General features: G+C 40.6%; 1 protein-coding gene across 1 annotated transcript in view; it reads right to left on the bottom strand.

Moving 5' to 3' along the window:
• Nucleotides 1-1,552: 1,552 nt before the first annotated feature.
• TNFSF13B (TNF superfamily member 13b) overlaps nucleotides 1,553-14,778 on the bottom strand; it is a 78,095-nt gene continuing 64,869 nt past the window's right edge. The window contains exons 6-8 of the mRNA XM_055335682.1: nucleotides 5,859-5,971; nucleotides 5,624-5,774; nucleotides 1,553-3,164 (exon numbers count right to left, since the gene is read on the bottom strand). Coding sequence (XP_055191657.1) covers nucleotides 3,052-3,164; nucleotides 5,624-5,774; nucleotides 5,859-5,971 — 377 coding nt within the window. The 3' untranslated portion in view covers nucleotides 1,553-3,051. The remainder of the gene's footprint in view (nucleotides 3,165-5,623; nucleotides 5,775-5,858; nucleotides 5,972-14,778) is intronic.

The raw sequence follows: 14,778 nt of genomic DNA, 5'->3' as shown, positions 1-14,778 counted from the left end.
GGTGGGCAGAGAGTCGCATGGGTCTGCAGCCCAGCACCTGCCTGGATAAAACTAGCCCACAGCACTGCTGCCTCTACAGCCTGCTTCTGTGCCACTTTCTGTTAACTCTTTACCCCTCAGATATCTTTCTGGCAGTATTTACTGAAGCTGAATGTATGAACATTCAATGTCATAATAGTTCGGCTTCTAGGTATCAATCCAGCAGAAAGGTGTCCATAGGTTTCCTCAAATATTTTCGGGGAATATTCATAGAAAGTTTAAATGTCCTGTTTTCATGTCACAAATCTAGATTTTTTATATTAGCAACCAAGTCAAAAACCATAAAGTGACACGGAAGCCAAAGCAAACACATTAAGCTGGCGGCCTTGATGCCCCGTTCACGGGTCACCACCTCTCTCCCGGGACAGGCAAGCCTGATTTGTAACTCAAATTACAACAGGATTCATTAAGTTCCCCTATCAATACACTGCTGCACCCATAATCACCCAGGCCAGGAAGATCCCCTCTCTGGCTCTTCTGCCCCCACACGGGCGAGCAAGCCCACACCCTCAAGCTGTCAGTTGTCAGCCCCGTACCTGCGTTCACATGTAAGACCAGAGCCTCAGGTCTGGGCTCATACACCCAACCTTAGAAATGCTCTGTTCTACAAAATCCCAGTACAGCATCATTTTTCTTAAATTGGGGGAAAGATAGGGAAGAGGGAAGCTGGACCACCAGTGCTGCCATGGGGACCCCGCACCCCCCACCCCTGCACTACCTCATCTTCATTCTGTTTCCTCATTGCTAAATAAACTCCTATTGAACGAGTCTGACTCCACCCACAGCTTACACTCAAGAGGATGGGATTCACATGTTTCATCCTGGTTTAAGCTGAAAACAAAGTAAGAGTTAAGAATATTTCATGCAACGGAATGCAGCATCTGCTGATAACTGCGCTAAGCCATTGAAGCACAGGGTAGCTGTAGACTACGGTGGCTGGTATGCAAGCCTGTTCATCTGTAGCACTACCTTCCTTACCCATGTGCTCCAAGAATTACTTATTTTCTATCTATCTATCTATCTATCTATCTATCTATCTATCTATCATCTATCATCTATCTATCCATAAAAGCAATGTGAACAAATTCTTTCTGAAATATGTAAAATATTCATAATTTCAAATGCTTTGTTTCATACCCTAACATATATTACTTTATAAAGTTTTACAGGTATGCACTGAATTTTAATTTATTTATCTATTATTTTTTTAAAAAGATTTACTTATTTTAGAGAGAGAGAGGGAAGAGGAGAGAAAGAGAGTGTGGGGGAGATGGGGCAGAGGGAGAGAGATAGAGAATCTCAAGCAGGCTCCATGCTGAGCAATGAGCCTGTCCCGGGGCTCCATCTCATGCCCCCAAGATCATGACCTGAGCAGAAACCAAGAGTCGGACACTCAACCAGCTGTGCCAGCTGGGTACCTCTGCCCTGAATTTTTAAAATGGCATTTAGTTACATGAAGAGAAGCTAAAAGATGAGTTGGTGTTAACCAAACTCCAATCAAAAAGCCAGGCAGAAGAAATTGAAGTTTTTTATTTGGCGATTCAACTTAGCAGCAACACTAGGAAAATGACTCACCCCCCGGATCAGGACTCCTGCTCCACCTACGTCCTGCATTCAGATTATAATATTGTAAAACAAAGTAAGTTGCAAAATATATTTGATTTTAACCAAAAAAGCCAAAATTGTACTAATCAGAGTTTTAAACAAAGTTTAATCTTAGACACAAAGTACAAATCGTTTTTTGTTCTGTTGTGAAAAGCATATTCTTAAAAACATTTTAATGTAGACTGGAGAAAATGAGTGTAGAGCCAGGTCTATTGTTTTCCATCTACTGCTTCAACTAGAGAAGGAAATTGTTTAATGGAGTAAACTCCTTAAACCGATGACATTTAACAACAACAAAAAAAGACAAGCAGAATAGGGAAACTGATGTTCTAAGGACAGTTATGACAGCATTTGCAAATATGATTGTCTATTAGACTGAAATGAGGGTGATGTCCCTGGCGCATCCTGAGCACACAGCTCAGCTCACCCTTAAGGAAGCCAAGAACTTTAATGAAACCTCCACTTCTGTAAAGCTAATCACAGGAGTATGTTGTAAAGGCTGTGATAATAGCAGCAGTTCAAAACAGAAGAATAGGAAATAAAGGGCAAATATATTCCATTGTTATAAATGTATTCATTAACTTCTCTTGGGAGATTTTATTTTTACATAAGAACAATTATAGCTGGGCTTTTTTTTCCCACCTAATGCTCGTATGCGTAATAATTGGAATTACCCCACAGTAAAATTTCTGAAGTGAATGAAATCAGCTACGAAAAAATACATCAGGTGCAGATACACGAGAGAATTACCTCCCTCCTATGAAAAATATCTGGTGCTCCATCAGGTGATACATAATATTACAGGTAAAAACTGCACACTTGAAGTAAACCAGACGAATTTAAATAGTACCTGAATTTGAAGTCCAACTGCTTAATATATTTAAATGTAAGCTTTTAATTACTTTTTTCATGTGTTAAGTGCAAGATTTGTTTGTTTTTCTTACTTTCTACAATATTAACTGAAAGAGACTGGCAGATTGCACACGAAGAGAGAGGATGGACCTGAGAGTTCCCACATGTCCTAAAGTCCTGTGGACGCCGGCAGTTGGTGTGCAGCAGTGATGAAATGCCGTTTTGGAAGAAATGATTCTTGCTCTTTTGCAGCCTGTGCTTCCTCCAGGTCAAGAAGCTAGGACTAAATTGTTTAACATGGCATTATAGGGAGAAGCCTACTTCTATCTTTCCTTAAATGGGCCCTATTTCTCATAATTCACATGACACCCTTTGGCTGTGGTTGTCTGTTAAATTTCCTGTTTTGGTCTAGTTTCAGCGAATCAAAACAAAGAGCTCACAGAGAAGGCTACGGTAACTACTGTTTTTCTTCCTTTTGGTGTTTCCAGTTAAGAGTCTTCTCCTTAGAGGTACAGAGAAAAGAAGGGATACAGCCACAAACGAGGTGTAAGTAGGTCACAGAAGCTTCAATGCACCAAAAAACGTGCCGTCCCCGTCTTGTGATATTTTAGCGTCCTCACGCGGTATTGCAAGCTGGAGCTCATCTCCTTCTTCCAGCTTTGCGATGCCTGGAAAACAGTGATTTACAGGGACTTTAAGTGATTGTACAACGTGGGAGGCCAGGGGCGGGGGCATTAAGTAAAACAATGTTATTTTGGAAAAATGTGAACATGGGCATTCACACTTCAAATGACACCAGCAGACTTCTAAACCAGTTACTACTCCATCAGCCTAAAGACAAAAAAGAGCTAAAGCAAATGAGCACAAAGAATTACAACGGGTATAAGTGTATTTATCACCTACTATCTGTAAAATGGAGACTCTGAACAGAAAGCCATGTCTTAGTTGAAGAAAAAAAGTTAAGTATGTCATGCACATTCCTCGATGGGGTATTGTACGGTTAAAAGTGGTTTTGCCTCATTTAATGACAAAGAAAATTGTTTATAATAATGTCAAAAAAATAACGTTAAATACGAACACAAACAGAAATACAAAAAATTGATGGTGCTAAATAAAAATATAAAATAGAAATACAAAAAAGTACTCACACCATGTAGTATGTATATACTGCACAGACACTCATAAATACACTTAAATGTGGATATAAAATGTGTGTATAATTAAAAATAAAAAACAAGGATCTTGGGTTTTTTTTGTAATGGATTAAGACAAGAAACAAAAGAACAGTTTCAGGTATTGTGGAGGGTGACATGTACACTTTTGAGGATTAGCAAAGCATTTGATGACTACATGAAATAGTAAAAAAGAAATAGACTGGAATTTATTTGTTGAATAAGTCAGTTGTTATAAAGACTGAATATAATGTAATATTTTGACAAAGGCTATTGATCACTCAGCATTAGGTAATACTAACTCTCAAAACAAAGTCAGAGGGAACCAACGATTTTAAAGTAGATTCGGTTTAAAATTGCAACACAGGGCTATTGGCTATTTCAATTCTTCCAGGCTATAGAAATCAGGTATAACTTTGATTTGTAACTTCACCACACACTCGCTTTGTTAATGAAATAGTAAGACTCAGCTTTGTGTAAAAGCGGGCCTTGATGTTACACTGGGCTCCTCAAATGGACCATTTACATTTTTTCCAGGTGGAAGTACTGCATTCTCTTATATATTAATATATAGTTTTTAATGGTTTTGAACAAAGTTGTCCTAGAACAGATTAAAATTGCACACCTGAAATGCTCTGGAGAATAGTTCTCATACGTAACGTGAAGCTGCTGGCACTGAGACGCAACTTTAAGGTTTGGTTAATTATTCTTAAAAGGCAAGGCACCTAGGGAATGTGGCTTAGAGTGTGAGCAGGGAGGGGCCAACAGCCAGACACCACCCCAAGAGCTCCTGGGGAAGCTCTGAGGGCTGCTGCATCTGAACACGGTACCAGGCATGGCCCCAGGGAGCTCCTGAGGTACCGGTTTGGATCTGCAACGCCAGGATACTGGTCATCATCACTGGCTACAGGGGAACATCTCTTTATGAAAATTAGGGAGTTTTAGTTCAACACACTTCCTCATCATCCCCTTACAGCTGTTTATGGCTGTGGGTCCATAGTGCCAACTGTCTCCACTTTTTGAACTATTTTCCTTCCTTCCTGATTGAGTTACTATGTACTTGTTAGCAGGCACCTTCACATCTCAGGGCCTCAGACTCGGCGGCCAGGCTCCCAGCCTGTGTGACAGTAACTGTCTGAACTGAAGACATTCCTCGGGTTCTCAAGGGATTTGTCAAATGACCAGAAAGGAACAAATGTATAAAAGGCAAATATTCCTCCCCCATACCAGCTTTGATAAATTTACCCCCAAAATAAAATGAAGAGTATGTTGGCAATTATAGCCCCAAAGACCTGACTGAACAAAGCCCTGCCTTTCTCTTTTCCTCTCTACATTTTCACTGCCCCTGATCTGAAGAAGCCTTGCTCCTCCATGTCCCCATCCCAAATCAGCTGTCTGGTGTCCACGTGCACCAGACGTCACCTGTAGGAGAGTGAGAGAAAGCCACTGAGCAACTTGACCAGACCCTCAGTTCAGTCAAGGGCATTTCTTCAGCAACACGTGGAAAAAAAAAAAAAAAAAAAAAAGCAAACCTAGAGGCTCATTCTCTGGGGTCGGACGAGTTAGTTTAATCCAAGTTCTGGAAATTAGAAGCTGTGCCACCTAGGACAATGTGTACTACCTCTCTGTGCCTCAGATTCCACCTCCCTTAAAAAGGGAGGATCATATGAAGGAGCCCAGGTAAGGTGCAAGACAAGGATGCCTGGCACATGGTAATCATTCATCCTGTTATCCTCATCGCTGTTCTTATGCAGTATTATATACTGAAGCAAATGCAGTTTAGAATGGCTATCCATGTTGCCTGCCCTTTCTCAATTACAGAAGAGTGATAAAACTATCGGTCACAATTTTATCCATTTCAATGCATATGAACTAGCTTATCATTCCAGAGAATAAAAACCATGCAGTATATCAAGGAACATCTTCCTGTCTATTGATACAGAACCGTTAATTACCAGCTGAATAACAGGAATTATTGGGTAGTGTTTCAGGCATATTTTGAATACATCGGAACAAAGTCACCAGGCTCAGTTCATCCCCAAAGACATGGACTTTTTTCCTCTGTATTAGGTGTCCCATGGCAAAGGTGTTATCGGTGTATAAAACCTGAGAAACAAACCAAAGAAGCTGGTCAGAAGTGAGCATGGGATGGAGGCTGGGCGGTTGGCAGCAGGTGCGCGGGGAACCTACCTGACTGTATATGAAAAAGTAACCGGCTTCTTTTACAAGTATTTTATTTTCTTTCTCCTCCAGAGCTCTTCCCCTTTTAAAGCTGAGCAGCCACGGAACAAATGTGTAAGCTCCTGTGATGAAGACAGAAAAGTTGTGAGAGCAGCAGTTTTTCACCTCCACTTAACAGTAAAACCGAGTCTGAAACTTAAGAGACGAATTTTATCTTTTGGTAAAAGAGGAGAAGGAGACAAATCAGGATGCTCCGTGCTGTCTCAGCAGTGGTCTGCACATTACTACCACACCCCTCAGACACAGGAACCCAAGCGCAAGCACTTTGCTTTTATTCTCATGTATTTCAGCAGCGCTCACCAGACAGCCTGGTCTGGATGGGAGAGTCTCTGAATGACACACTAATAATAGGGATTTTCTGGTTTTGCTTTGGTTTCCACAGAGAAGGGAGTTAGTATGGGGAAGAAGTCCTCTCCCCAGTACAGCACCAGAACAGCACTTAGGGACAGCAGGGAAGTGACCAAGACAAAACCTATAATAGGACACAGTCAAGGAACTCAGAGATATTCGTCGGTGATACTCAAGTTGAAGTGGTTACTGGTCAGCACACTAATTCTCCTCCATGACCCCTGAGATCTCTCTGGGGAGTGATGGGGGAGCCAGAGCTCAGAGCAGCCAGCAGCTCCAGAGGCAGGCAGGCAGGAGAGGACCCGGTCCCCACGCCAGAGCACCCTGCTCTGGGATGAACACCCATGTGGAAGGTGCAAACACTCCTCTCCTATGAATTCACACCACAAATTCACTACATCTCTCACCACCATGTAAAGATACTGGAATAAATGGTGAACTTTGAGGCTGGCTTAATAAATGGGGGGGGGGGGTATAAATAAGATGGCGTGAAATAAGTGAAAAGAAGATTAGGGAAGTGTTAATATAAGGAGAGAATAGTGAAATGAAACTGTGGTAGTATAAAATAGTCTAAAAAATGTTCCCATGTAGTTAGTACTGTAGAACCACAGGCGTCCCCGAGCTTCACCTTGCTCATTGCATAAAGGGAAATAATAAAACTCAGAGCCCATTGGACAATAAGCCAGAAGCTCAGCAAGAACAATTTGTCCTAGCAGGAGCTTAAAGAAAATGTTTCCCTGTGAATTTTTGTAAGAAGGTGGCACCACCCAAGGATGTGGTGTTGGAGATGCTTTCACGTTCACAGATACAACTGCTAGGTGAATGTGCCTGGGTCAGCCATTCCACCAAGGCAAACCCATCATATCTGAACTTTTTCTAAATAGATCTTTGAGGGAATAGTATAAAACAAGAATCACACATTCTCTGAACACCTCTGAGAAGTAAAGAACCTGAGGTGCTCACACAAAGCAAACGACAAGGTGAATTTGAGTTCAGTTCCCTCAGGCAGCCCTGTAAGTGGGCATGCCAGATTGGAGGGCAAGGAAGGAGCCTGGCAGGTGCCTAAGGACGCAGGTGCTCTCGTGCCTCCTCTTCTTCACTCCTAGGATGCACCTCTGTCTCCCACAAGTAGGCTCTGCTGTTCCCAAGAAGGTCAGTAAGGAAACTTGGCTTGGGTGAAAGCCCTCTGGTGCTGCGCTGAAAGGTGACAGTCCCTGGAGAAAGCCTCCTCAGTTACAAGTCGCAGAGGCAAACTCACCATCCCGTTGTTTACACAGCATCAGCATCGTTTCAGTGGAGAGGATTATGGTAGCATAGTTTTACATTTGTTTAAGTGAGATCATGTGCCCAAGGCACTTCTAAATGCAGTGTATCCAAAAGAGGAGGAGGAACTAATGATCATGGCTGTTCTTACTGTAAAATAACTGATGATGGAAGGGGACTGCTCTCGTGGTCATGAGGACACCTGCCCGATGCTCTGACCAAGGAGGGCCTTCCTCCATTCAAAACCATACATGTCTTAGGTTCTGACCTCTCTGGGTTCAGGCATCACTGCTGTCTGGTTTCTGGCTCCTCCCCAGGGCCTAGTCACTGAATTAACTACTTCAATTTTAAACATAAAATAATTCAAATTGGTGGGGTACGATGCAGTTGCCCACCAGCATCCTGTTGTTTTTTAACATTTTTTTAGGGCAACCGGGGGGCTCAGCAGTTTAGTGCCGCCGTCAGCTCAGGGCATGATTCTGGAGTCCTGGGATCGAGTCCCACGTCAGGCTCCCTGCATGGAGCCTGCTTCTCCCTCTGCCTGTGTCTCTGCCTCTCTTTCTCTCTCTGTGTCTCTCATGAATAAATACATAAAATCTTTAAACAAAAAAAAAAAGCATTTTTAAAAAAATCTATTTTTAAAAGCATTTTACGAGCTAGTTGCTGGAACTAGCTAGTTGTGTGAGATGGAGCGCCACCAGGGAGGCAAGATGCACTTGTGAGCTGAAAGAAAGACATACATTTCCAAAACTGCTTGCTCATATCCTGTCTAGAGATATTTATTTACTAAATTTCTTTTTCAACACCTTAAGTTGGTTTCCTACTTCTTTACACCATACATCTATCTATAAAATCAGTAAGCTGGTTTTTACCCAGTTTCAGTGCTGCATTGTCAGAATAGAAAGAAAAACAAGTAGTTATTAGGTATAAATTTTTATGTTTTCTTGACATTTTCTTTTGGCATTTCATCCTATCTTGATGGAAATATTCTTACAAGAGACAGTACATGGTTGCTGGTTTTTGTGCACTGTCTATATTTCTCCTCCCAGCACATACATGTTGCACACACATGCACACCCACAAATTACACTGCATGAGGCCAAATGCCAAGGACACAGCCCTGCACGACATCTGCATTCAATGAATATGTGCTACTGAGTGAATCTTAAATCCTTTAAGAAAACAGACGAAACAATACATTAAAAGCTAACGTAGGGCAGCCCAGGTGGCTCAACGGTTTAGTGCTGCCTTCAGCCCAGGGCCTGATCTTGAAGACCCGGGATAGAGTCCCACATCAGTCTCCCTGCATGGAGCCTGCTTCTCCCTCTGCCTGTGTCTCTGCCTCTCTCTGTGTGTGTCTCTCATGAATAAATAAATAAAATATTTTTTAAAAAAGCTAAAGTAATTATAAACCTAAGCATAAATATTATAAACATGTTTCTACATCTTAAAACTTAACTTCGATATTTAGCATGTTAAATTAGACTATGGATAAATGCTAACAAGAAAATATGCATGAAGTGCCTATTCTGTAGGATGCTTTTCTAAGCCAGAATGTATCACTACCAATTGATATTTGAGAATTTGTAAATAAAGTCCAAGAGTATTACTGCTTCTCTCTCTCTCTGTTAGTCCACAGCTAAAATACAGATGTGCTGCGGCATGTAAAGGCTGAACTTCCCAGGTCCACTTAGCTGTAAATACTTGATGTATTTAAAGGTTTTTGAAAACTTAATATGTACAATAATATGTGAACTTAAATTAACAGAATGCCAGTATTAATATGTGAAAATAATTTATACATATAATGTATATGTATACATTTATACATATATTCAAAGTGTCCGCTCTTAAAGGAGCTCTTTCCTGATCAGACTTATACAAAATATATAAATTTTAGGTTGACAACATTTCATAGAAAAATCTGATATATTTCATTAATACTTGCTTTTTATTTTACTTTATGAATAGGAGATTTCCTTGAAAGCATTCATACTTCCGGTGTTACCTCCCTCAGAAACTGAAAATAAATGTTGCAGAGAGCAGCTGTCAATCACACCTACCCTATTGGGTTACAACTCTTGATTTTGTAATCTTATTATCATACAGCTGCTGGAAATAGTTTTAGGGGATAAGATATTGATAATACTTTTTTAAAAGGCAGATTATGTCAATTAATTCAAGAAATAGTAATTTCTTGTATAAAACAAGTACTGTTTGGCATAGAAACCCACAGTTATGGCAGGTTTGGTTTTATAGTTGAGGCAGAGCAGCTAGGTCGGTCATGGGGGCTGAGCTCTTCAAAGGGCTGTGAGCAGCAGACAGAGATGATTACTCTATTTTAGAGAAACCACTATGTGGCTACCAGTCAAGGAAAGGTACAAAACTGGGGCCAAGGAAACCAGCCATGGGGACACATGAGGGCGGTCTAGCAGGATGGTGAGATGGGAATGAAGGGGAATAGATTAATTCAGGTTATATTCATGGGGAATAAATGATAGGGTTTTGAGATTAATGTACTGAGTCAGAGGGAACAGTCAAGAATGACACCCAAAATTCTACAGGAAGCAACCGAGGACACAGTCATCACACTCACTGAAATGGGAATGCTGGTGGAAGGAATTTGGGGACAAATTGTACAGCCCAGGCTGAGATGCCACTGAGTTGCAAAGGAAGAAATTTTAAAGAGACAGAGGTGTATACAGGATTGGAGCTGAGTGGTTTGGGCCAAAGTGCTACATTTAAACCATCCGCACATAGATGCTAAGTGACAACATAGGAGTATTTAAGAACGCCAAAGCAGAGAGAAGAATGAAAAGAGAATGAGACTGTATCAGAGGACTGAAGAGCATCTATAGTAAGAAGGTACATTTAAGAGTAACTTGCAAGGAAATTTACAAAGGAGTGGCCTAAAGGGTCAGAAAATGGGTAGAGAAACAAACAAGGGCAGTGTGTGTTTCATCAAATGTCAAATTCTATTGGGATACTACAAGTAAATCTCATCATTTCCTATAGGAAATACTCACATGGCAAAGGCAGAAATAAACAAGAGCCTTCTGCCACCAACATGAGTGTAGAAATAATGTCCATCCTTTTCTACCTCCTGTTCCTTCATGTGAAAGAAGCAGACAGATGCATGTTCTCCAGAGTAGTCATAAGGGCTGCAAAGTCACTGGGGTCCCCCTAGTACTGGGTGTGGAAGGGGAGGGACGAAGCAAGGAGAGCAGTGACAGGTTCTGAAAGTGGCTGAGTCCACAAAGAGCCAGCAAAAATCACCCCCCTAAAGGTGAAGAAGCCCTCGTATGCATGCAGACATCTCTGACGAGTATACAGTCCAAGAAGTTTCTGTGTCACCTAAAAGAACTTGGAAGATGAGGAGGGGAAAAAAATCATTTAAATGAAAATAAAAGTTTCAGAGTGGAAAATAGGTTTTGTACAAAAGAAAGATGGAAATAAAGAGTTTAGAATTTGAAAAAAAAAAAAAGGACTATAGAATATATAGGACCCATAAAACAGTCTTACCCACATACCTGTGAACAGACCCCTGGTAGGCAAAACCAGCAACAACAAAAAGTCAAGCAGAGCAACCACGAGGGCTGCTACAGACAGAGAGGACACACCCCAGGCCAGGAAAGTTGATTCCAAATAGCTTCACTAGTTTTGTGCTGCTGTAACAAATCACCACAGACTTAGTGGCTTGAAACAACACACATTTACTAGCTCGTGGTTCTAAACATCAAAAGTCTCACTGGGCAGAAATCAAGGTGTTGGCAAGTCTGGGTTCTTTCTGGAAGCTGCAAAACCTATCCCTTTTCTGGCTCCTGCAGTTGGCCTGCTTTCCTTGGCTCATGGCCACCTCCATCTTCCCAGGCACCCATCACACCATGCCTATCTCCACTTGCATCACCACATCGCTTCTCTGACTCTGATCCTACCAACTCCCTCAGTAAGGATGCTTGTGATTACCCTGACTCCCCGGATCAGCCAGGGTAGTTCCCCCAAAGTTATTATCTTACATCTGCAAAAGTCCCCTTTCCCACATGACCTACAATACTCACAAATTTCAGGGATTAGGCTGCAGACATCTTTGGGAGCTGTTATTCTACCTACCATAATAGTCAACTCTGAAATATACAGTAAAACAAGCATTGACTTTTTAAGGTAAATAAACAATTCTTTGTATAATCAGGCAAGAAAAGCCACTTATGAGAAGAAAAATTTCTCTTACCTTGGTTTTCTTCAAAGTGCATTTAATGCCAAAAGAGAGTAGAGAAATTCCTACAACTCAAGTAAAGAAAAGATAAAATGGGGATTTTGCATCCAGCCACCTTTCTTTAAAATATAAAAACTACAGGGCAGTCTGGGTGGCTCAATCAGTTGAGCACCTTGCCTCTGGCTCAGGCCATGATCTCAGGGTCCTGGGATCATGTCCCACGTAGGGCTCCCTGCTCCTTTTTTTTTTCTTTGATACTTCCTTACTTTATTATGGTTAACAGGATACTTATACATCTAAACATTTACTCTAGGTATTCAGTGACATTTAAATTCTGAATTACCTTCCCATAATTAAGTTTCTTTAGGCACATTGGTTTGTATTTTATAGAAAACACTTATCTTTAGGTCACAAACAGGAAAGAGTATAATTTGCAAATGTTACAAAGATGATACCAAATCTCAGCTAACCTCTTTGCCAAACTGCAACCACTGTTAGTATTTAATGAAAACAGAGCCCCCAAATAATTGCTTACACATTATCACTGTATGATTGTGGTGACTATGAAATCCCTGAAAGAGCAGTAAGCCATGATTACTGGAAAGTTCAGAACACTAGCAAGGCTTAATTGCAAAGTATTTAACAGAAGGCCACAAATTGTGTTTTCCTAAGAGGAGCTAGGAACTATGGATGTCATTTAGTAATGCATTGGAATGGCATTGCCTAGTGCGAGTGTTGCACAAAAACTCCAGGTCACTTCTTCTTTATCATTATTTCGGATAAGCTTCCACAATCATAGCAAGGCCCTGCCCACCAGCTGCACAGGCAGCCACTAAGCCTAAGGTAAAGACCCCTCCCCCCTGCTCATGCTCTCTCTCTCTCATGCTTGCTCTCTCTCTCTCAAAAAAAAAAATCTTAAAAAAAAAAAGTATTTGAAGAATAAGGGCCAAATTCTTCTTAATTTTGAAGAAAGAATGAATCTACACATCCAAGAAAGTGCATGAATTCTAAAAAGCATAAACTCAAAAAGATCCATACCAAAGTGAGTTATAATTAAGGGGTTGAAAGAAAGAACCAGGAGAAAATCTTGAAAGCAGCAGGACAGAAGCAATTTTTCCAATACAAACAAGGGGGATGCTCAATAATATTAACAGTTGATTTCTTTCTTGAAACCATGTAGGCCGAAAACAGTGGGATGACACATTTAAAGTTCCAAATGAAGGATTACATCATCAAGGTGGCAGCACAGGAGTCTTACACATCATCCCTCCACAGAAACAATAACATTGGTGCCAAAACACCAGAAATTCAGAATCCAGCTAAGAAGTAGAAACTAAGTAGTAGAGCACAGACTGAGAAGTAGTCACATTTATATAGATAAGAAGAGCAATTTCAACTTATTTACATTAGCCCCTCCCCCAAACATGCCTAGGTCAGCACCACAAGATGGCCTCAGTCTGTGATTCCCCTGTGAAGGGATGGTGAGATCTGACTGTGCGCCAGGCCCCATGGTCTCTCAGAGTGCCTTCCGTGGAGCTGGTTTCCATCTTGACCCATACTTTGTGCTGAACATCCAAAAGAGCTTGGTCCCTGCTACAGTTAGAAACAAAAAAAGGGAAGACATTCTTCTATAGCCTCAGTTTGTTTTCTTTGTTTTGTTTTGCATGATTGAGGAAAAGCAAAGAACAGATTATTTTCCTCCAGGAGGGAAGGGAGGAAGCAAAGGAGACCTTGCCCCTGGCCTTACAGTGGATAATATTAGGCACTGCTGATTAGTAAACATGTCTCCCAGTCAAAATCAGTCCATGAGAGGTAGCTGCATAAGCAACAAAGCAACTCTGCAAGGAATGTGAAGAATCAAGAAAATCCAACACAATAAAAGGGATAAAACAAATCTCTAGTAAATCTGAAAGAAATAGCTATAAAGAGTTGTAGATTACTCTGAACTCTAAAAGTTAAAAGACAAAAGCATTAAAAGGAATTATAACTACAGTAATTTGTTAATAGACACACAATATAAAAAGTTGTAAATCAAAGTTGTTATCAGCTTAAAATAGACTACTATAACTACGTTGTTTGATAAAAGTGTCATGGTAAACACAAATTTAAAAACCTTTAGCAGATATCCAAAATACAAAGAGAAAGGAATCAAAACATATAAATTCACAAAATAGTCAAGCCACAAAGGAAGACATCAAGAGAGGAAGAGAGGAACAAAGGAACTACAAAACAGCTAGAAAACAATTAACAAAGGAAAATAGTAAGTCCTCACTATCAGTAATTACCTTAAATGTAAATGGATTACATTATCCAATCAAAAGGCAAAGACTGGCTGAGTGAATTGAAAGAAAAACAAAATCCCGGGATCCCTGGGTGGCGCAGGGGTTTAGCGCCTGCCTTTGGCCCAGGGCGTGATTCTGGAGACCCGGGATCAAATCCCACTTGGGCTCCCGGTGCATGGAGCCTGCTTCTCCCTCTGGCTATGTCTCTGCCTCTCTCTCTCTCTCTCTCTCTCTCTCTCTCTCTGTGTGTGACTATCATAAATAAATTAAAAAAAAATAAAAACAAAATAAAAACAAAACCCAAACATATTCCGCCTATTAGAAACTCCCTTCAGCTTTAAGGAAATATATAGTGAAGGGATGGAAAGCAATATTTCATCCAACTTTTAGACAAAAGAGACAAGAAGTGGCTATTCTTGTATTAGACAAAATAGACTTCAAGTAAAAAAAATGTCACAAAAGACAAAGAAGGTCATTATATGATGATAAGTAGATTGATTCATCAAGAGAATATAACAAGTATGTATGTGTGTATATATACACATACACACACACACACACATACACATATACACTCAACACTGGAGCCCCTAAATGTAATAGGCAAATACTAACAGATTTGAAGGGAGAAACAGACAGCATTTCATAACAGTAGGAGACTTCAATATCCTACTTTCAGTAATGGATAGATTACCCAAAAGAAAATCAGTAAGGAAAAAGTGTTCCTGAACAATATTATAGACCAGATGGACTTAGCAGATAT

This window comes from Nyctereutes procyonoides, unplaced genomic scaffold, assembly GCF_905146905.1.
Source record: "Nyctereutes procyonoides isolate TBG_1078 unplaced genomic scaffold, NYPRO_anot_genome, whole genome shotgun sequence".
NCBI lineage: Eukaryota > Metazoa > Chordata > Mammalia > Carnivora > Canidae > Nyctereutes > Nyctereutes procyonoides.
Note: the sequence above shows the minus strand (reverse complement) of the source record. Positions and strands in the feature narration are given on the sequence as shown.